Raw genomic sequence first — 23148 nt, 5'->3', positions numbered from 1 at the left:
CTATGCAGTTTGTTGGCACTATGCCAGGCATACTGTGTTCTTCTGGCCTTTGTTTTTAAGGGTTTTTGTAGTCTCACACCTATCGTTCTAGTGCAGTCTGTTTGGAAGAACAGCCTTGTGCCACGCCTCCGTGCAAACCAGTTCGCCTTTTTGCAATATTACTGAATTGAAGAACTGGTTGCATGTCTTTGTGTGGTCCTATCATCACATCCCAGCTTGTTATTTGTTTGGGCTGACATTCATTTCTGTTGGCCCTAAATGGTGCCTGGTGGGAGAACTGGTGCAACCAAACACAAACACTGCTATATTGTGAGCAGAACGAGAGGCTATCCTTCTGTTTTATTTCCTAATTTACAAGACAGTTTGCCTTAAAAACTAATTACAACAAAGTGTGCTCATTGTCTGTAACTGTTCTGGCTGCAGTATCCTGGTGAAACTTATTCTACACTGAGAGCCAATTGGGTTCCCTTAACTGGTCCATGAATGGACGTTCGCAATCAGACAGATGATGCAAACTGTGTAGGGATTTCTGGGATAGACTGCCACTATCATCGAGTTGTATAAAAATGTGTCACCCTCAGATTGTTGCACTATCTATCCAATACTCGGTTACTTATCAGAGCCATTTCTTAAGTTACTGGTCTGCTTAATTTCAAAACTGATTTAGGGTAACAGTAGGAAAAAAGTACATCTCTCTCTACTGAAAAACTTCCATAAAGCAAGAGTGTGCTTTGTCTTTCTAATTACAAATTGTCTTGAAAAGGGAACACGTCGGTCTCTTTTCTTTTGAAGCTATTCAGTGTTGATCAATAGTTTTCACAGAATCTCTGGGAAGAGAAATCGCCAAGTGGACCAAGTGTTACGTGTGATAACTTTATCAAGTGCAGGTTTTAAGCTACACCATTACATGCCCTGGGACTCTTATTTTGGATGTTTTCCTAAATGTAGATTTGTTTTTCCCATCCTGTTAACCAGATCTTGCTCTGTAGCTAATATCAGATTATGGAAATTAAAAGATTGCCTTCCTATAATTGCAGCTGCTCAGCCATTTCTCTGCTAAATGCCATCCACAACTCCAGCTCTGACACATAAACCCTCGCTCTCATGTCTGGCATTGTAAGTGAGAAATTTCTTCAAAGCTTGTCCAGCTCAGAACATTAACATATCTCTTTGAATGCAATTTGTACACCATGGCTTCAGATCCTGCACCTACAAAACCTCTTTATTTTCATTTCAAGACCTCAATTGGAGACTAATGTATGAAAACATAAATTTGTGTATTGAATTGCTTTATGTCCGGTGAGGGCCAGGGTATTTCTTGTTGTATTATATTATAATTTCATTTATGTAATAATTGCTACAGCGAACATTTCACAAAAATGTACACAATATATATTAGGTGAAAACTATAAATGTCACTTTTCTATCCCAGGCTTCTATATAACATGGCTAAAAGACATTGCCATTGGCAAATCCAATAACACTTGCATTGCCGAGACCTTTTTGGCATTGCCAATGCTTGTTTATTCAGTGCTTACCTGTCTGCTTTCGGAACGGTGGGAACATAAACCCAAAATACGACATGCTACTCATTATTTTTTTTACTTTAACTTTGTAATCAATATTCATTTATATTTGTTTTCCACAGGGCATCCTGAAGTAGGAACAAGCCAGAACAAACTTTGCTTTAATCAGTTACTTGAAAACGTACATTTCACTTTGTATGCAAAACATTGCAACTCATTATTTTCCTTGAAACAGATCAGTGTGTAAAACGTGATTCCTTCAGATCTTTTATAGTTGCCACTATTTTTTGTAAATCTTTGTGTTCAAATATGAGCCACAGTTGATTGTCACCATTCACAATGGTGTTATTCATAGGAAATAGGGATGCTTGTCTTACTTTTACAAGATGTAATTTTGTAGCCAATTATGAGTCCCTGTGGAGTTATCATCCCAGCTCGTGCTTATCTTAATTCTGCTATTTTAAGTACTGAGCTTCAAAATAGGACTATCAGGTAAATAACCATTATTTTGGGCCCACTTCTATGGAACAGGGGCATCTCTGGTTTCAGCTAGTGTTACTAGTGCTGAAATAGGGAGACAATGTATGCGATTCATGCGGTAGATGGGCTGAAGTATTAGGGTTTCTATTTGATCATGTTTTCGTTTTTATTGTGCACCACGTCTGTTCAGTTTCAGCAGTATGTTAATATACTATGTTCCTATATTAATAATTAGACAGAAAACTGAATCTGAGGGGGTATCACATTATGCAGCATGGTTGACCAATTTTATGTGGCAAAAAAGTCCAGTTATGTATTTACAACACCAATAGCTTTAACTCAAGCAAATGCGAGACCTATTGCATTGCAAATGCTTGTTTCAAGGAGAAATAATGATCTAGTGAAGAGCAGCATGTTTATTTTGGTGCGTGTTGACTTGTCTTTCTGAAGTTAGCAACAATTTGAAACATTTGTTTTTGACCCCTTCCTTCTCCATAAATATCTATCTGGGAGCCTCTGTAAACTCTGCTGAGCTTGTCATTGTATGAAAGCATGATGGTATTTCTTCAGAGGGGGGACCTGAACTACCTTTTGAGATGGAACTTCATCTTCCATGTGCTGATTCCATCTTTTTTCTGAGCAAGATTCTTCATTTCGTTTTCAGAACACAAATAGGGATGGTTTGGGAAAGATACATTTTGAAAGCTGTAGTATTTAAGGCAAAGCATTAATATTTATTTTTTATCCTGGCCCATAATCTTAAATACCTGGACACCTAAATGCACGAATTGCAAACACTGAACTGCCTATTAAAAGGTTTGGAAGACTTAATCTATATTTGTGATAAAGCTTTTCCCATTACATATGACTACAATCTTCAGATATGTTAATTGTTTTCCTTCCCATGTACACAGGAGTGAGACATAATCACTTTTCTTAACAAGTTTTGAAACTGTATAAGGACTGGTTTAATTTATTTGATAACGTGAGAAGTTGACGAATTTTCTACTAAATCAAGAAATTGAGGAATAGATTGTTTCGGATAAGGTACTTGGGGATAAGTAGCACTTAAATATTTACTGGCCTTTTTTAATGCTCCTTATGCTATCATCAATTATCTTTGGGATAGGTTTATTTAAATCTCAGTTCTTGAACTATTTCCACTTTGCATTTACACCACTCCTTATGCTGCTGTTAATTCTTCTTTTTGCCATTTCGATGACTACGATTCACAGATCTTTTTTCCTGTTGTTTTCCCCAAATGTAAGAATATATAGTTTCCTGTTTGCCAGCATTAGTCTTAGACTGTAATTATAATACTACTCATACAGGGGCTATAAAGGGCGTCATTCTCCTCTGGTGCGCGGAACACACGTGGGCCGCACCCGGGCAAAGCCCAAACCAAGGGCAGGCCAGTCCTGAGTCTGACAGCACCACGAAGAGGCAGGTCTGGGTCAACCCCCTTGGCCCATATACCAACCATCTCCAGAGACCAGTAAGATCATCGTTTTGATGACTCCTTGATCTGTTTAAATCCTTGGCCTGATTGTGACTGTATGTATGACCTCCAAGACTGACCATCATTTAAGACATTTGCTGTCTGATCGAAGGGTCTCTTCACCCCGAGATTGTCCTTTCAGCTTGTCGTTCTGCTGACTTTAATGAACAAATGTAAAAAGTAACGTGCCTCATCTAATTATTTTTCGCTGTGATCACTTTAATAAAAGGGATATTGGCCTCCTCAGTTGACTATCAGACTGACAGTTTCCATATAACACCTTACACGCTGAGATAAAATTGACAAATTATAGCAGCCTGAAGCTCCTGCATTTCAACTGTGGTTAGTTACTTTTCCCAAGCCACAGCACTTAAATAACTATCTTGAAGTAGTTGTGACATATTTAGCAAGTGCCTATAATTATGGTGTAATAGAAAGCGACTGGCAGGCTTCCAGGAGCATGGGGGTGCTAAAAAGATCCGTAGACATTCAGCAGAGAATTGTACTCTGGCGGAAATCGACAAGCTGATCGAAGATGTGGGGAGGCTACTTGGTCCCAAAGTAAAAGTGGAACACCCTAGGAAGACGGGCAAGGGAACCTCGCTGAAGGCCACAGAGAAGAAATTGTCTCAAAAGGGCATCGGTTCATTCTTTATGAACTCTTCAAAGAGCTGTGCCCTGGATTCTAACATTAAGGGTCATCCAATTAGGAGCCCTTCCCCTTTACTAAATCCATTGGTAACTCCTGAATTACTCCAGAGTGACCCTCAGAGCAATTGTCAGCTTTGCCTCCTACAATAATAGATGTGGGATTTTCTAACTGATTCACAGTACTAGGTTCCCTGGGGACTGATAGTTCTAGAACTGAATCACTCAGAACGGTCCCTAACGGGGGGAGCACTGATGTAACTAAACAATTACATTCTTTAAGGGGAGAGATAATGATTTATTTCAGTTCACGAGTAGACTGGCCAAGGAATTAAATGGCAAACTGGATAAATTATTGGCATTGTTTGAGAATATATCACCTTGGTAGAAACCAAAGAAAAGATCCTGTCAACACATCTAAAACAATCCACTGCCTCTAGGGTACACTGCCAGCAGAGAGAAGCCACTTGTCCTGGCGCTAGTAATTCTGATAAAAATTGAACGGCCCCTTCTAAGGGCCTAATGGAAATTCCCTCACATAGTTTATGGTGTCACATCATCGTCAGGGACACATCAAAATCATCAATATGCCCAAAGTAATTAATTCTTTAATAATAATCGTTCAACAAATGAAAAAGCAGGTCTGTATGAAATATATCATAAGTTTCACAACATTTATATGGTTAATGTCCCAAAACGGCCACAAGGCAGAAGAGAACCGCATGACTCACTCAGTAATAAAACAATACACTGGTTGAGACACACTAGAGGTTGTAGATTGTTATTAGAAAAAACATTTCATATGCAACACGCATCAGCAATATACCCATTATGACACAATGTAGGACCCACAGCTTAGTTGAAGGGTCAATTTATTTCAAATTGAGGTTCAGTACCCCTATAAGGTCATAAATAAGATTAAAGTTAAGTGACCCAAATGAATGAATGCTACCAAATGGCACTAGAGATTTGAACTCTCAACCCCCCCTTCACTCTGTTCTAATTCTGCGGGACAGATGAATGATCTGCATGAGATTGATTGACTGACGGGGAATGTGTGGTCTCCGCATTTATTCCATAAGCACTAAAAAAGGGTCAGATAGTCCGGTGGGGTTGATTGTCAAAACTTCTAGAGAAACTGATGAGGAAATTATCTTAAAACCCCTAATGGACCAGAATAGTGTAGTAGCTACGGAGGGCCAGAATAGAGAAAGTGTAGACTCTATACCTGGGAGGGATGGGGTCAAGGAGGATCGGGTAAGGTTTGTGTCATGGAATGTTGCCGGGACAAGAATAAAGCTACTAGACTCAGAATGGGGGGTAGTTTACAGATCCACATCATGAAATACGTTTGCAGGAGACATCGGCGACTTATCCAGTTTTTAGAACTGGCTTTGTTACATGTAGCTATAATGCTATTCCTTCGCCCGCTGGAAGGACTTCAGATGGTCTGTAGATCTGGCTGAGGATAGACCTGTTTCCTAAAGTAAAAGTAGTCCCCTCTGATGGTGGAGACCTACTCTGCATAGGCACACTCAAAATATAACCCGACAGGGGATCAGTACTTTCCCCACTACAGTGGATTTACTATCAGACATGCTAGATCAATTTCATTGGAAAGCCCAAAAAATTAGAGCTGGGGATTGTAATACACAACTTACACTGACTGAAGCTGATAAAGGAAGGAGGGGAGAGGAGGTACAGCCTTATGAACGACCGATGAGAGATTGGCCTTTTCAGGATAATGGGAAAAAACTACCTAACATGGCTCTACAACTAGTGGACATGGTAACAGCTCACGGCTTGAAAATAGTTAATGGCAATACAAGGCCCAACGCTCCTCCCTGTCCAACTTTTAAAAGAGGGCAGAGAATCAGTAATAAAGATTATATTTTTATGTACCATTGTTTATGGCCTTTTTTGATGGACATGGTGGTTATTCCAAGAATGGACAGCGACCATCCAGCTTTAAGTGTTAACAAGCAATCTAGCTTATTTGTGAATTCGAATTTGACCCCGGTTACTAGCGTTGATATGATTGAGATCTCTAACAACAGGAGGAATGTTAAATGGTTGGCAGTAAAGAATAATAGCAAGGTACTGACACAAATGTATAATCTTTTTGTGAATATACTCTCTCCACTAACTATTGTGGGTGTGAAGAAGATTCAACTTGTTAATCTCCACACCCAATTGATATAACAGCTGAGTAATTATTTTTGTAAAAATACGGCGAAGAGGAGATTGCCAAAAACCTCCCCCTAGCTGGTATAGTAAAGAATGGCAAAAAGCTAAAAACAGCCTGCTAGAAGCTGTGAAGGCAGCTAGGAAGAGGTACCAGGCTGACCTGACAATGGCCAAAAAAACGATGGTATGCGGAACAGTGGGTGGAGTTAACAGAAGCCCACCAGCATGGAGATTCAAAGGCTTTTTGGAAGCTGATATCAACTGGAAACCGTACTACTGAAAATCACTTGGAGACAGTATTCCCGCCTGAAAAATGGTCAGCCCACTTCAAGGGTCTTTGTACTGAGTGGGATGAGGATATGGCTCAGGAATGGACCCACAGTAAAGTCAAAGCCATTACGCATTTTGGCTTGGCTGACTTAGGGAAAATGCTAGTTAACATATGCAGGGATGCTACTGGGTTTTCTCTCACTGATACAGCAAATGCTTTAAAGCAAATAAAAAGAGAAAAGGCCCATGGCCTGGACGGTATTCCTGGCAAACTCTATTTATCCCAACCTGCAGAGTGGGTCCCATACCGTAATGCTCTCAGCAATGCCATTATGATGGACGAGGCTATTTCTCCTTCTTTGCAAGGAGTGGTCATAATCCCAATATATAAAAAGGGGAATATGTTTGAATCAGTCAACTATAGACCAATAGGTTTAATAGAGACCAGCCAGAATATATTCTGTAGGTAGGTCCTGGCCAGACTTCAATCTTGGCTATGTGACAATTGAAACCTCGAAGATACACAAGCAGGTTTCAGAGTCAAGGTTAGTACCCTGAATCAGGTCTTTTGCTTCAAGACCCTATGCTGGAAGTTTGTCTCCTTGAAGTGGGACCATTTATATGTTGCCTTATAGATCTGCAAGCAGCCTTCGACTTGGCAAAAGAAACAATCTACGGAGGGTACTAGAGACTTATGGCATGCCAAACGATCTCAAGTGGATCTTGAGAATTCTACACGAAGATACATTTGCTAAAGTTAGACGGAACAGTGGTGGAGATCTACCGACTAGGATCTCCATGTATGAATTTTTGCAAAAAACTTAAAACACACAAGGGGCTATTCACAAAACTAACTCATACCTGTGAGTAATTTACACATGATATACTTTGACACTTTTGAGTAACTTTTCTAATCTTGGCTAGATACAAAATCTGAGTGTAAACTTACATGTCTTCAAAAAAAGGGGGGCAAAGGAGGAATTTAGGGAAGGACAAACACCTACCCACAAAATAGCTAGCACATTGCTATTCGCAAACTTCTGGGGATATTCACATAGGTAACTTACACCTGTGAGTATGTTACACATCAAAGTTAACTTTTACACTTTTGAGTTATCATTTACGAGTGTAAAGTTACTCTAAGGTGTAGACTTCTATGACTCCACCCCCTGGAAGAGGGTTTGGGGCTGAATTTACAAGTGAAAGTTACTCCAGCCACAGAGGAGAACGAGTATGCTAACCCATCATACTGCAACACCCCCCATAGAAAATAATGGAGTCTGGCTTAAACTAGATTCCCATAGGAAATAATTGTAAATCAAACTAAATCATGGTAAACCACAGTTTATACACATCTCCTTAGCACTGTGAAGAATCCATTGAACCTCAAGCGCTAGACTCACCCTGAACCTCCTTTGCCAGGTATGTCGGAAGTCCTCTGCATATTGCGTCAATATATGGGCCGAACTGAGCCACATCCACCTTCTGAGCTGAGGGTACTGAGTACATCAGGTGCTGGGAAGAGATAGAACGAATGGGAGCCTGGAAAACAGTTAAGAAGGAGTGTGAGAATATGGGGCCACATTTGATTGAAAGGTATTTGCCTTTTCTCCTGACACAAAGTGAAGTTTATGTATGCCAGATGTGTTTACTTTCTTAATCATACCAACAACATGTAAAATTCAGTAAGGATATTTACAAAAAAAGGAGTGTGAGAAATTACAATTATGTAAGAAATAATGTATCTCATCATCTTGATTCTGTCCTGTTTTACCCATTAAAATATTTAACATATAATTGAACAAGCTCTACTGAAAGGCAAGCTAACTCCAAATGTTTTTGGTGCTCTTTAAGATGCCCTAAATGACACTATGGAGACACCTTCCACCAGCAAGTGGCAATATTTGATGTTACAGGGTGCAAACTGGCTCCCATTTCCTAGAGGTGCCCTTAGCAATTGCCTAATATCCCCTTCCAATAGCACAGCTGAGTAGATAAATGAGTCGATTTCGATTTGCTCAATGTAAATTGATGCTATGTGGATATCCTGAAATTTGGCAAGGATTCAGCCTTCCAGGACCTCCATTGGACAGACTTGGTATACATCATGCTTGGATATCTTTCCATAATGTACTTCTAGTTTACAATATTTAAAGATATAACTAAAGTATTTTTGTATATCTATTACTGTGGAGTATATTTTGAGTGCAAATGAAAGTTGCAAATGGAAAAGTAAACCCTTTATCCATAAATCAAGTTTGATACATGCAGCATCTGCAGTAAATGCTACTTTCACCCACACGTCTCTACCAGTCAGTTTCAATGCAGACCTGAAAAGATTGGTTCTAACTGTAAAGTATAGATCATGTAATAAGCATCTCTTGTGACGGTGGGTGGAGGGGATCATGTTCAAATGTGATATGAATGTAACTGTTGTGCTTAATGCATCTTCAACCTCTTTTCTCATCTACTTCTCCACTCTCCATTGGGTGGGCAAGCACTTTATACTTATTTTTCAATGAGTACTTAAACTTTCTCCAGAGAGCAAACTTTGTTGGGATTAAATCAAATTCATGTTCTGTTCCCAATCAATCCTTAACAACTTGATTAAGGAAAAGGTGTTATGTTTGTGTAATTATTGTGCTCAAACCATAGGGATTTCCTTAAGCATTCAAAATAAAACTACAACCTTTTCTGATAATAGGAAATCTTTAAAATGGCACTCACCTCTCTCATTGAGGTATAGTCACATGTCTATGGATGTTAGAAGTTAGAAAAACCTGTCAAATGGTCTCTTTTACACAAATGACATTACTGAACCCCGCCCCTCGTCATGAAATCAATACTCACATAGGTATTGGTGTAGCATAATAAACTAATAAATATTATGAATTTTCTTCTACCATGAGTTAGTTAAGATCAGAGCAAATAAAATAGACAACTGGGTGAACATTAGATACACCCTAACCAAATTTTGCCATGAATCCCAAACCAGTCATTCTGAACAATAAAAAATTATATGAATAGGTTTTATACAGCATGTTTTTTCAAAATATTTTATGCTGAGTCAAGTAAAGCTCCTGCATGCCCTAACCACATTAGACTTAAAGTCAAAGACAATGACATGCCTTCCATTATTACTTCAGAAAGAGGAGCATGTTTGGCAGAGCTCTAATGCAATTACCGGTATATTTTATGCTTTGTTCATGTTTTGTGGTCTATGGAGTGGAATGGGTTTACTCATGTTAGACTCATGTATTTGTTAAATAGGACAGTGAAAAGTGGTGCTATTCAGATTTTAGGAGGCACACTGAAGCTGCAGATGTATCTTCTTCTGATATAGAACCGTAGAAGTACATTTAAACTTGCACACTAACCATTAGGTACTGTGATATGAAAAATGCTGCAGAGTGGAAAATGCCCTGCCATGATCTGTTTATATGAGTAACAGAAAGATCTTTGAAAATTGAGCACTTGTAATTTGTAAGTTTGCATCAATATAAAAGTCCCATGTTAGTAAGAAGTAGGCCTGTTACTTAAATTCTAAGGGACTGATTTAGAGTTTGGTAGACAGGAGGCTCCATTGCAAATGCGAGTACCCTGTCCACCAAACTCTCAGTCCAGATAGCTCATTCAGAGAAGAGTGGAGCCTAAGTTTCTGTAAAAAAAGCCCTTGTTATAGCCTGGTAGTGAAGGACAGAACGTGAAAGTTAGTTTCTGAAAAACCAAAACCTAATGCTCCTAATGCCCTGGGAGAAATCTCACAAGGTGTGTGGGTCATCTATGTTTTGGTCTTCAGACACAATCTCTCTCTATCTGAAAAGAAAAGGTTTACAAGGTTAGTGGCTGTGAATCAAAACTAATGGTGCCCTTTCACCCAACTTTTTTGTACCCTGAAGGGAACCACTGTGACAGCGGTTCCTTTCACTGTATGGTGATGATCGCTTGACCATCTGTATTAGGATGGCAGAGGTAATGTCTGCCTCCATCCTGATGGACAGTACTCCACTCATCAAATTCAAAATCAAGCCCTGAACTTCTATCATGCACCTCAATTCATATAGAGCACAAACAGTAACCAAGTTGGCATACAGCAAGGCCTGTGTTGTGTGTGCCATTACATAAACACAATAAAACTATACAGCACATGACAAAGGACTTTGTATTAAATGTTCAGTCATTCCTTGGCCTTTCTACAGAAGCTCTTCTCTGAAGAAAGAGAAGGGTCTTTGGATTCCATGGCCAAACAATCAGGTATCTCTCTTGAAGCTAATCTCCTTCGGTTGTGCAGGGGCTGTGAAATCTGTGCTCTGTCAATCTTTGCCTTCTCTTGTTTCAAAGTCTATTTACATATAACCCCTGGCCCTCTTTCCAACAATAGTGTATTTAGGGTAACATGGGTCTCCAGGCTCCATTCTAAATTAATCATGTTCAATCTCTTTCTCTCACTCTTTCTCCCACACTCTCTCTCTCTCTCTGTTTCTCTATTTCTGTTGCTTTCTCTTCTGAAGGCAATCTCAATTGGGCCTGACATTTTGAGTGGCTATTTCCCAGCCCATCCAGTCTTGCAGATGTCCCAGGCTTTACAGGAGTTTCATGATTTTCCACATAAATAGTATGATTCTACTTTATTTATAATGTGATATGCTTATTATTTGTAAAGCAGTTCCATTGATGTTTTCATGTATAGTACTATTTTGCATGGGACAGAAGCTCACATTGGTGATCAGATCCTTTTTGGAGGTAAAGGTGGCTCTCATTTGGTACCATCTCACTCTGCATTTCCCCCTTCCTCCAAATACATAAGTACTTTCCAGGTGATCCTACACTATAGCACACAGTTTTCGCCATTTCCGTCTGCACCTCTGTCCTCCATTCTATACTTACACAAACTTCTGAACAAAGGATATACTTGCTTATCTGAACAGTAATTTTCACATTTGTGCACAGACCTATACTCCCATATTAGATGCTGAGCATCCTTAACTAGAAGATTCATGTTTGAGTTTTGTTCTCACTTTCTGAGATGAGTTTGGCATCAAGAAAGGATGGTGTAATGGTTCACAAGATGGCATCAGTTGTTTGTGCTTCTTTTATCCGCCGTTCCTTGTTTCCTTCTTTTTCAATGTGGTGAGTTGCAAATTATTGATGTGAAGGATGTGGCCAATGCTTTGTAGCTGCTCCTAAACTATGCTGTTTCTGCTCATGTGTCTGTATTGATGCTGTTAGCACACCATCAGCAGTTCCTTGCTGTTCTGGTTAGCTCCTTTGAGGAAGATAGATTCCTGTATTATCTTACGATCCAAATCCGATCCTTTGTGATTCCACTTGCAGTCTTTGCTTCCTTGCACTTTGCATTTTTACCAACTCCAGTTTCAGCCTCTGGTATTTCAGCACTGCAAGCTCTATCCTGCAGCTCCAGATCACCTAACTGAAGCTTCAAGATTTAATATTACTCTCTTCAGCTTCTGACCTTCTTTCCTAATTAATACTTAAATGCAAGTTCCTATTCTGTAGCTCCAGTTCAGCTCTTGTAGCCCTGAAGACGTTGTCCTGAGAAACTGTCTTTATACCTAGACCAGCACCCACAATAGTTGTTATGCCTTCCTAGCTTTCCTTCATTCTACAGAAATTTCCTTCCAGTGTCGCCAGCACTTCTTTGGGAACTGCCACTATGAGTGCTAAAAAATGGATTGATCCCAAAGTATAAGCCAATTCATATAGCACGTCAGGACTACACCTCAAAAAACATTTTCCCTAGTGATTTTTTATTTATTTAAAGATAACGACAGGTCCTTAAACATATCAAGAGATATGAAACACTGGCTGCCCTCAATATATATTTTTGCACTTTTCAATGCAGGACCTAATTAAGGGTCCTATTTAGAGTTTGGCTTATGGGATACTCCATCACAGACGTGGCAGATGTCCCATATTTTGTGTGGCAAGTACATTTTAGCCTATGGCACTTGTAGTATCATGGGCCGGATATCCATCGCATTTTATCAGATTATCCCATCCACCAAATTCTAAGTAGGGCGACAATTATCTTTTGACTCTGATTCTGAGTTTGTCACGATTGTAGGTGCTATTTATTGCACCCGATAGAGATCCAATACCATGGGGTTCCGAATTTATGAGGTGTGATAAATATGACCTATTCTGAGTTTTTTGTTGGAACAACATGTAGATTTTAGTGCTTAATGCACAAAAATCTGCATATTATGGTAAATACTATATTGTTTTCACCTGTTAAATTCTGGTAAGTTTGACCTCCTGAAATGTAGTGATGGGAACATCTTTGAATGGACACAGTAATTAACGAGTGTGGTAAATGCCACCCATTTTAGAACTGTGACCCCTTCACGGGAGTCGGATAACACTGACCAACTCGTAATAAGGACCATAGTGTCATCAATATCAGGTGTATTATTGGTACTAGAGATCTGAATGATGAGTGTTATGGAGTTTTATTGTATTGTTGTCATTATTCCTAAACAAATACATTCACAATGATGTCATTGTAAATAGCTCCCTCTCACTTTTCTAAAAAACATGATTCAAGGTACATTGTGAACAGGTTTGGGCTTCTTCATGGGTGGGGGGGATGGGAAGAAAGAGGGACCCTGAGCATAGACAGCCTATTGTGTACATCCTACCAGGCTGCCTTCACCAACACAGAAGGAGGGAGGTGAATGGAATTATCCCACAAGCATCACTTACCTTCTCACGTGCCAATTTGCTGAGCTGGGCAAAGTTGGGAAAAGCAGCTTTGTTCATCCTAGAAACTACACAGGATTGCTTTGAAAATGGTCGCACAGCAAACAGGCCCTTGGAATTAAAACAGGAAATGCTGTTAGTCTTGCAGCTGTGTCAGAAATCGAGAGCTAGGCTCAGCACACAGATTGTTTCCAGAGACATCCATTCTTGCATTATAAGTACGTCCATACAAGCAATATCCTTGCTATAACTTGCCCAACTTTTCCAGCTACAAGGAAGACCCAGATATGCATAGACAAGGGACATTGCAAATCTTGCCCTGCTTGCATCCATTACTCCTGTTTTATTATGGGAGTGTCTTTAAAGCAAAACTAGGGCCTCATGAATGTGCCGCAGACAGGTTACTCCATCACAAGGGTGACGAATATCCCGTCCACCGTATTATAAGTGTGATTCGCTGTAATGCACTTGTAATAAGGCAGAAAGGATATTTTTCCCATTTGTGACAGAGTAATCCGACCACCAAACTCTAAATCAGGCCTTAATTTTTTGCTTGCAGTGAAACTTCTAGCTTGTGGTCCTATGTAGCTTTTTAGTAAGCACACAGCTGTTTGCAGGTATCCAGCGTCAGGAGCTGCTGGACATGTGGCAAAAGTGCATCAAAAGTGAAAAACATTGAAACTCATTGCGCAAAACAAGAACTGCGCTACTTGGGTCACTGAATATGCATATCTAGTCATGTTTTTTGAATGACCAGCAAACATGTGCATTGTCTCTAATAAAATTCATTAAATGTCAATTGGTCGAATGCATATTCATTGTGAGCATCCTGCATAGTTGGCCAGGTTTAACTAATCACTAGCTTGACGAACCCAAACTTAAGTAAAACTTGGTTTTAGCATTGAAAGAAAATTTGGTACCCCAGAATTAATTCGGCGTATTATAAAATCCATTGCCATTCCCTTTCAGATGTAAATACTGTGGAGGCAAATAATATTGAATAGGCTCGACTTTGGACAAAATTGACTTCTAAAACTAAGATAGATTTAAACAGGGCGATGCACTCCCCTTGTTAGATATTATGCTTCAAATAAATACAAATGTGGTGTATCATAAATCGTGACCGAGATATTGCGTGATATATATCAAGCACATTTGGAAAGGGGATGCAAGGGTACCTCACCAGAATTTTATGTCATGTTAAAGATAAAGGGGGTGATTCTGACCGCGGCGGACGGCGGTCGGCGCCCGCCAAGCGGTTCCCGCCGAAAGACCGCTCCGCAGTCAAAAGACCGCGGCGGTCATTCTGGCTTTCCCACTGGGCTGGCGGGCGACCGCCGAAAGTCCGCCCGCCAGCCCAGCGGGAAACACCCTTCCCACGAGGACGCCGGCTCAGAATGGAGCCGGCGGAGTGGGAAGGTGCGACGGGTGCAGTTGCACCCGTCGCAAATTTCAGTGTCTGCAAAGCAGACACTGAAATTCTTCGTGGGGCCCTCTTACGGGGGCCCCTGCAGTGCCCATGCCATTGGCATGGGCACTGCAAGGGGCCCCCAGGGGCCCCGCTGCACCCCCTACCGCCATTCTGTTCCTGGCGGGAGACCCGCCAGGAACAGGATGGCGGTAGGGGGTGTCAGAATCCCCATGGCGGCGGAGCGCCATGATTCTCAAGGGCAGCGGGAAGTCAGCGGTACACCGCCGACTTTCCGTTTCTGGCCGCGGCGGCAGAATGCCCAGCGGTGCACCGCCAGCCTGTTGGCGGTGCTACCGCCGACCTCCGCCATGGCGGTAATTACCGCCAGGGTCAGAATGACCCCCAAAATGTTCTTTTCCGAAGCATACACACTAAAACTGATTGATCAGAACACAAATGATATCAGGGTATCAGGATGCTCACCCTGTTGAAGTCAAAGATAGAATCCCAGGAGTTCCACCCATTGAATTCATTGATATTGATGATGGTTTCATGGTTGTAGATGTTCACTGTCTGATGAACATCTCCCCCATCATTTCCTTGGTTTGAGATGTTGACATCCTAAACAAATACAAAACAAGTTGTTAAGCAAGATGTAAACTGCATCTGACCGAGAAAATAAAAGACTACAAAGAAAGATAGACTCTGGAGGGATCTTCATGACCTTATGAAGAGGAATGTCATTCTTATCACTGTTAATCAACCCATGGATTTCACGCAATACATGCACTACATAAATATTATTTACAAAAACGCAAACATACATTCATATTGAATTAATACTTTCTACCAAAATTTGATTTGCATATAAACCACTAATTAGCATAATCCTGTCAGTGACAATTTGTAGAAAACTATGTAGCAGAATCCTACTCCATCTTTCATTGACAGCGCTCCAAACAAACACTGAAGGGAGCGCTTTCGGAAGGCACTTTTAAACTTTAATCCATGTTGTAGGCTTTTCTCCTCTCTCAGTAGTATTGGTTGAAAAGGGCTGTTTGGTATTACAAGAACGAGGAAAGGCCTTGTTTTGTCGAACTTTAATTCTGGTAATTTGTCATCAGGGTATATATTCAAACGACTTCAATTTGCAGTGGATTCCCTCATGTAAACTTTGTGTGATACATTTTCCAATGCCTACAGTCTTAATTGATTTTAGCTATGTGATGCATCAATGCTGTCCTTAATAAGCTGAGTTTTTTAATTTCTGAGTTATAATCAATGAAGAGTTTCATGTTCGTTAATCACTATTTTTCATTTTTATTTTTTCCCCAGATGTATAATAAGCCACATGAAAATGGATCGACAAGAAACTAAAGTCGGTATCACATGTGATATAATTTCTTAGTTTAATGGTTTTACCTGAATGAGGATGCAGTAAATCTGTCTTCAAGACATCGTTTCAAAAAACAGCAAAAATAGATTCATTTCAAAACTATGAGTGAGCATGTTTCCCTGACCAACTGTCATATTTGAAACAATTCGTGGAAGACAGATTTTGAACTGGATCAATAATGGGAAAAGCCATAAAACAAAGAAATTACACGAAGTGTAATAATGAGAAGTTATTTTACTGTGACGCATTTTGGGTACATAAATTAAAACCTGACCAAAAGAGACTGCATGAATTTTGAAGATCTTTCCTTGTAATACTGAACTGTTCAAAGACTACACCATAGCAGAAAAATACTCATTACTTTGGCTGAAATTTAAAAGATTTCTAAGTCATCCTATCACTTTATTGCTTGGGCTGAAGGCATTTGGTGTCAGGACAGTTTATGCAGTTTTCCATAAATTATCGGGGATGGATGAAGATGGTTACCAGGTTAGGTGACAGTCACACCATTGAAAAGAAACGTCTTTATTAACACGAATTTACACTTCTTTTCTTTTTTTTCATGTTGTATGTTACTCCTCATGTGTGCATACATACACAGAAATTCATCAAAATGCTTTGGTTGATTATCGGTGTTGATGCCAAAACAAAGGGTCTGATTTAGAGTATAGCAGGCACATTACTCGATCACAAACTTGACGAATATCCTTTCCACCTTACTATAAGTGTCATAGTAAATAATTCACTTGTAATAACTTGGACAAGGTATCTGTCATATTTGTGACGAAGTAAACCAGATGCCAAACATTAAATAAGGCCCTACATTTCGCTAAGAAGCTAAATGTATGTGCAATATATTAGATATTAATGCAAATAACTCTGTAGCAATCTGCTTAAAATATTCCTTCGATTCACAGGCTGTTAAAGGATGCAACCAAGAGGTAAAGAAATTTCTTACACCTCTATTAGATTCCCATCCACACACCTTAAAAATCTTCTTAGTAAGTCTTTTGTCACCTCCAGAAAATTCCATTTTAATACAACTGTTTGTTTTCTGAACTCTCTACAAAGTTTGATTTTAAGGCTGGCTCCTGAAAAATAAATATCATAGTTGCAGGGATGCATGTGCTTTCATCCAAATTGAATGGAACACAATTTCATGTGCTATAATATGTTAATGGTACCATGTTTGTGACTGCAATGCAATGGGCCAGCACTGCTGTCTACACTGAGTGGAAGCTGGCATGTATTTAGGATGGTGGGGTGTGCAAAATACGAGTGTAATTAAAATAATAAAAAAATGCCACTTACCTTTCTGACTAGCGGGAGAACGCCCTCCTCCCTCAGATAACTTCTCTCGTCAAAGCTCGAACCTAGGAAACTGCACAACCCCAACCTGATGCTTCTCTCATTCTGCTACACAGCATGAGAGACGCATCAGGATTGGAGAGAGTGGCTTCTCTCAGCACTCCCTTAGAACGCTGGAGGCCTGTGCTTTAGAAGTTTAAAATATGCATGTCTGACTGGCCGTCACAAGACAGGTGGCCAAAGGGACTTGCACACTTTAAACATAAGTGTAGAGCTCCCTGCTGCCACTCAGCAACAATTGCCCCACCCAGTACTGACACTAGGTTCAGGAGGAGTTGCTAACAAATTAAAAATTATAATACCCTTTATTACAATTTTATTTTTCAGCTCCTCTGGGGCATTTCTTTAACAGGCGACGCCCCTCTGCTCTCACGGAGCAGCCTCTCCTGCCTACACCTATTAACGTCCTACTGCAAAATCAGTCCTTTATTAAGTGAACCACATAAAGATGAAGACACTTACTTTTGAAAACAAATAAGTGCTTGTGAGAGCAAATTGATGAGGATGCAGCAATGACCTATGTGTTCCTCAGGTTGGAGTTCGATAAAATGTGCAGTGATGACAACTTTTTTGAACTAGAGCATAAAGTGTACCAAAAGTGATGGCAACACTGGCTAGATTCTGACTTAGATTTAGCAGTGATACCTACGTTCTACACTACAAAATGTTTGTTACTCAGCTTTCTGCATTAATAACTTTAGGGCTGCCTGCGTGGTTCCGTTCTACAAATGAAGTGAAGGAAATGGGCCATCCTGGCCTGTCAGGTGGCTCAGTGGCGACTAGGTCTTTGTCGATCTTAGAATACTCATGGAATGACTTGGGCCTGCCTAAAAAAGAAAGAATATTATAAAATGATTGTGAAGTGGTAGATGGTGGAATTAGTCTGTACCGGGGATGTCTTCAGATGTCTGATTCATCAGAACATCAGTTACAGAAATATTACCTGACGGAAACGTCATGTCCAAAATATCGTCCTCAAAGCATGACCCATTCGGTGCAACCTTTCTATTATTAACTCCAGTAGAGGTGATGTTTTTGTAAAACAATTTAGGACACAAAATGTGTATCTATAGATAATCTGACAACAATACTCTGGTTCCATAGACTCTAGATTAAAGGAAAGACCATAATTGCAGATAAAGACTGGAAAACTGACCAATAATATCTGCAGAAGTATTTAAGTAAGTTCTTCAGGATTGATTATAGAGCTGGATCTTTGTCTTACCAGATGCATATCCTCTATAATACATGGTCATGCACTAGTTTAGAGAAGGACAGGTGTCACATGGGCAAGGAAGTAGCTTCAACGTTTTTACGCGTTCCTTGAGTGTGACCAAATCTTCACCTAGGAATACATTTTTATTTCAATTGAGTTGTCCAGTGGTATTTGATAGTTGATATGAGTGAACTAATGTACATTTGATGGCTCCTTATGATAATAGAATTGTAAAATATGCTTTAAAAAGATCTGTAAAATCAAATATTATTTTAAACATTAAACATTAAAATTAAGCATTGCATATGTAAAGTGTATGTGGTTTTAATAAACGATTCTTCAACAGATAAACAAATAAAAAATAAAAAAATCCATACATTATCTTTAAAATCATCTCAAGAAAACAAAGTACACCTGACCACAAAGCTCAATGATGGATCTCTTAATTCCAATCTTTTATGTAAATCTTTCTAGATCCCTTGATTCCATGATTCCTTTTCACCCACCCAAAAGTGGCATCTCAGATCCTAAAAAAGTCCCAGACCCAAACTGAATTTACTGGATTCCTGGGCAATAGACAAAATTAGGACCTTAATTGGGTTGTTGCAGTGTGACAGATAGTGGAGGAAAGCACTGTCCTAGAGGATTATAAGGAATAAACTGTTGTGAGCCAGGAAGAGGGGGAATTCTGGCAATGAGGAAGTGTATGCTGCACATTAAACAGAAACCACCACTGTCTGCATACCAAGTTTCCTGCAGCTGCACATGAGCACAGAATGAGGTCAGTGGACCACCTGAAATGTGAAGTGGTGGCTGATACCACATAAACAGAGGAGTCTGAAGGCCTGTATTGAGGGTGAAGAAAACAACTAGAAACAATACAATAGTCATTATGGTTTGAATTTGAGGTTATGTGACCTTGGTGCTGCAGCTTTCCTTCCTTCACTGCATCATGTAAATAAACAGTACTGCGGGTGAAGGTTTTAAAATGTTCATCATCAGGGTGGGAAGAGAGAGTGGGGGCATGAAGGGAACCCCCATAACTAAAACATAATACATGTCAATCTCGGTGTGGCAAACGTCCCCACCTAGAGTACAATTGAGAATTTTCGGAAAATCGACTTTGATGACAGGCAAGATCCAATGCCTGGAAGAATGGATGAAGATATAAGCAAGAGGGGTTGTGGCATGGCAAGGTTGCAGCTCGGAAGCAGATGGTAACACCAGGCAGCTTTTAACTGGTAGATGTTAGACGAACCCCGAAGTTATAGACAATCTGGGTCTAAATGTCAAACTCACTAACAACTAACAACTCTATGTTACCTTTATGCACTTTCCCCCTCGATATTTTGGTTTTCAAAATGTGGGTTACCATATTGTGGCCACTTAATATTTTGTACTTGATATTCCAGACTACAACAAGTTCATGTATTGCCTTCCTCTTCTCATGGAGACTCCCAGAAATAAAGGCCAGATTGAAGAAGTAGTCGCTGATTAAGGATATGCCTTTATGAACTTTCTTCTCAGTAGGCAATGAGGTTATCCCTCTGAGGCACCTATAAATCGAGGAAGCAGTTGACATGAAGACACTAAACACAACACACCACCATAACTTGCAATACAAGGGATATTTCTAGAACTTGAAAGCAATCCTCCGACTTGCAACTTTCTTTTCCGTTATAGATCCTTTAAATCATGTACTACTTAGGTAGAGGTTGGCGTACTTCTGCTTCCACTAATGTTTACCACCCGAGATTGGAAGGAGGGAAGAGAGTTCTACTATTCACTAGCAGGCATGTTATAAAGCCTCATTTCTCTAGTGTCATATTCAGTTCTGAACATTGGTAAATAATGATGTTATGTTACGTTTTGTTATGTTATATGCAATCCCTTGTAAATATAATGTATACAAAAGTGTTACTGGTTATCGTTTTTTCAACAGAACTATAAACAATCATTCTAAAAATAAGAATTCTGCTGCCCATTTTCTAATCATGGTTGCCCCCTCACAAATTCCACGTTACTTACGTCATCGGCCTGAGCCACGATGGATCCTAGCAGAGCAACAATGAGAATCTGAAAAATAATAAATAGTACTTTTTTAAAGTGTTTTCAGGAATACGTTCTATTTTACCTGGGAATGGTGGCAAGGCACAATTCCTCAAGGGTCTCAAAAGTCTGCATAGTGCCCTAGTGCAATTATGCCAGATGTTGGGATAGGTAGCAAAAACATAGATAGATAGATGGATTCGAGGATATTACAACACTTCATTTGCCTAGTTTTTCATTAGTTCAAATCCATTATTTGTACTTACCATTCACTCGATCCCACTGTTTGACCTTGTATATCCCTTTTACTGCCATTGTTAAAACCTAAGTAATGGGGTGTCAACTTGAAAAGGAATTAAAGTAAGAAGTTAATAAGTTAATTTTAATATAACGACTAAAAGGTGAAATAAAGTGTTGGAAAATAAATGTAAAATTAACATCATAAGAGAAGAGCTTATTAATTTAATAAATCAATTTTGCAAAAAGTGGATGTGGGTTAGCTCCTCGCCATTGAAGGCTAAACAACGACCTTATTGTATTTTAATTTTAGTATTTGAAAGTAACATTGAAAAAATGTTAATGTTATGATAAAGTTACCGTACTGTAAAGGGTTTGCACCAAATGCATTTTAAATATAGTTTAAATACTCTTCACCTAATTACATTTGATAATATTTATTTGGTAGTCTGATTGCAGTGCATTATTGTAGCGATAAATGTAGTGAGGTAAATCTAAGAAAAGTTTTTAAAAATGAGAATACAAATATTTCCTTACAATTGAGAGATTTAACAAATAAAACACAAATCATTTTTGGGGGGTTTTACGGTATTGGTTTCACATGCCTTTCACCACTGCCAAATAGCAGCTATTAATATTAAAATCACTAGGCTGGATGGCTCTCTGTCACAAACAAGGCTTTACATAAGCTACTAAAAGGCGTCCTCAAAGCAATAGATGGCATAAAATCAATGGCATGACCACTGTTCCCTCTCTGGCATCCGATCTCGCTGCACAACTACCTGGAACCTAATGATCGGCTTCCCATAACCTTCTGGTCACTCCCAAACCACCACGCCTAGTCACAAGTTCTGGTCCTTCCAGCTTCTCGCCCCCTCTGCTGGAACCCCCTAATACCAAGTAGGTGCACACCCTCCTCTCTCATTGTTTGCAACTCTAGGAATACCAATAAATTCTACCACAGTCTTTTGTAAATGTGTACATTTAAAAAGTCACGCTTAAGTAATTTTAGGAACATAGCCTAGATGTGTGTCTTGCCCATAAAATTGTGCGATTTGTCCACATTCCTGCTCTTCCTAATGTGTGTGAAACTACTCAGTATTTTAGCTCTATGTACTATAACCTTCGCCTTTGTAAAATGTTTCTGATTGTGTACCTCCATAATGCTAAAGTCAAATGTCCACCTATTGTTAAGTTTAAATTTAATACACACATTTCCTCAATGCTGAAATGTTTATTCAGAATCAAAGGAAGTAATGTGGGGAAGGCGGGTATCATCACCGCCCTTTTAACTAACATTTGTGTGCAGTTTAAAAAGACAAAACAAGGTTGGAAACTGCTTCTACCAGCATGCAATTCTGTTTACACTAAGGCAATATGGGCAAAAAGGAATATTGTACTCCATACTCACACTTCTATCTATCTATCTATCTACCCGTTCACCCGTCCATATATGTATTCCCTCATCTCAAGCTACCTGTCCACCCTCCCATCCACGCCTAGGTAGTAGTAAATGGAAGCGCTGCTTGTTGTTCACTGACTGTGTCACAGGTCGCTCCTTCTATGGTGGCACGTAAGCTGAATCTGTTACCTTTACTCAGTCCTCAGGAGGTCAAGGCTCGGATGACGAATGTGTGAGGTGGAAATGCTTTGATTAAGGATACACCTCTTTTATGTGGTCCCTGATCGTGGTCACAGTACTTACTCCAGGGTCTGCTCTAGATTCAAAACTTAGGGTGTGAGCTATTTCGTGGGCAGTATGGCGCTTTCACAGGGACAGAGGAATAAGTGCAAACGTGTAGTTGTCCAGACGTTGGGCCCTCCTTTGAGGTATAGGCTTCCAAAGAACTAGGTATTTAGAAGAGGAAAATTAAACAGAGCTTAGTAATAGAAGCATTTGCTTTCCGTGCCACTGCTCCCCCTTTTTGGAATTTAACCGTGTAGTGGATACCTGTTATAATATTCCACAGTTTAAGAGCTATCCTAGATTTTGTATAAATATACTAATTGGCTCTGTGTGGGTTGTAATACAAGAAAATGCAGTGCTATCTCCTAGTGACATGAATTCTGTTACTGGCCAGTAATATAGTGGTACATAGAAATGACTCATTTATACAGACCTTTCTATATAGCGCTCGTCGC

The 23148-nt window shown here is 39.7% G+C and overlaps 1 protein-coding gene across 1 annotated transcript in view; it reads right to left on the bottom strand.

The window, feature by feature from the left end:
* The window catches only part of LOC138265127 (gastrokine-1-like), a 36160-nt gene extending 15076 nt beyond the window's left edge, over positions 1-21084 (bottom strand). The window contains exons 1-5 of the mRNA XM_069212668.1: positions 21036-21084; positions 20749-20774; positions 15224-15361; positions 13333-13440; positions 8013-8151 (exon numbers count right to left, since the gene is read on the bottom strand). Coding sequence (XP_069068769.1) covers positions 8013-8151; positions 13333-13440; positions 15224-15361; positions 20749-20774; positions 21036-21084 — 460 coding nt within the window. The remainder of the gene's footprint in view (positions 1-8012; positions 8152-13332; positions 13441-15223; positions 15362-20748; positions 20775-21035) is intronic.
* Positions 21085-23148: the final 2064 nt, after the last annotated feature.

This window comes from Pleurodeles waltl, chromosome 11, assembly GCF_031143425.1.
Source record: "Pleurodeles waltl isolate 20211129_DDA chromosome 11, aPleWal1.hap1.20221129, whole genome shotgun sequence".
Lineage (NCBI taxonomy): Eukaryota > Metazoa > Chordata > Amphibia > Caudata > Salamandridae > Pleurodeles > Pleurodeles waltl.
This window is presented reverse-complemented; position numbering and strand designations above follow the sequence as displayed.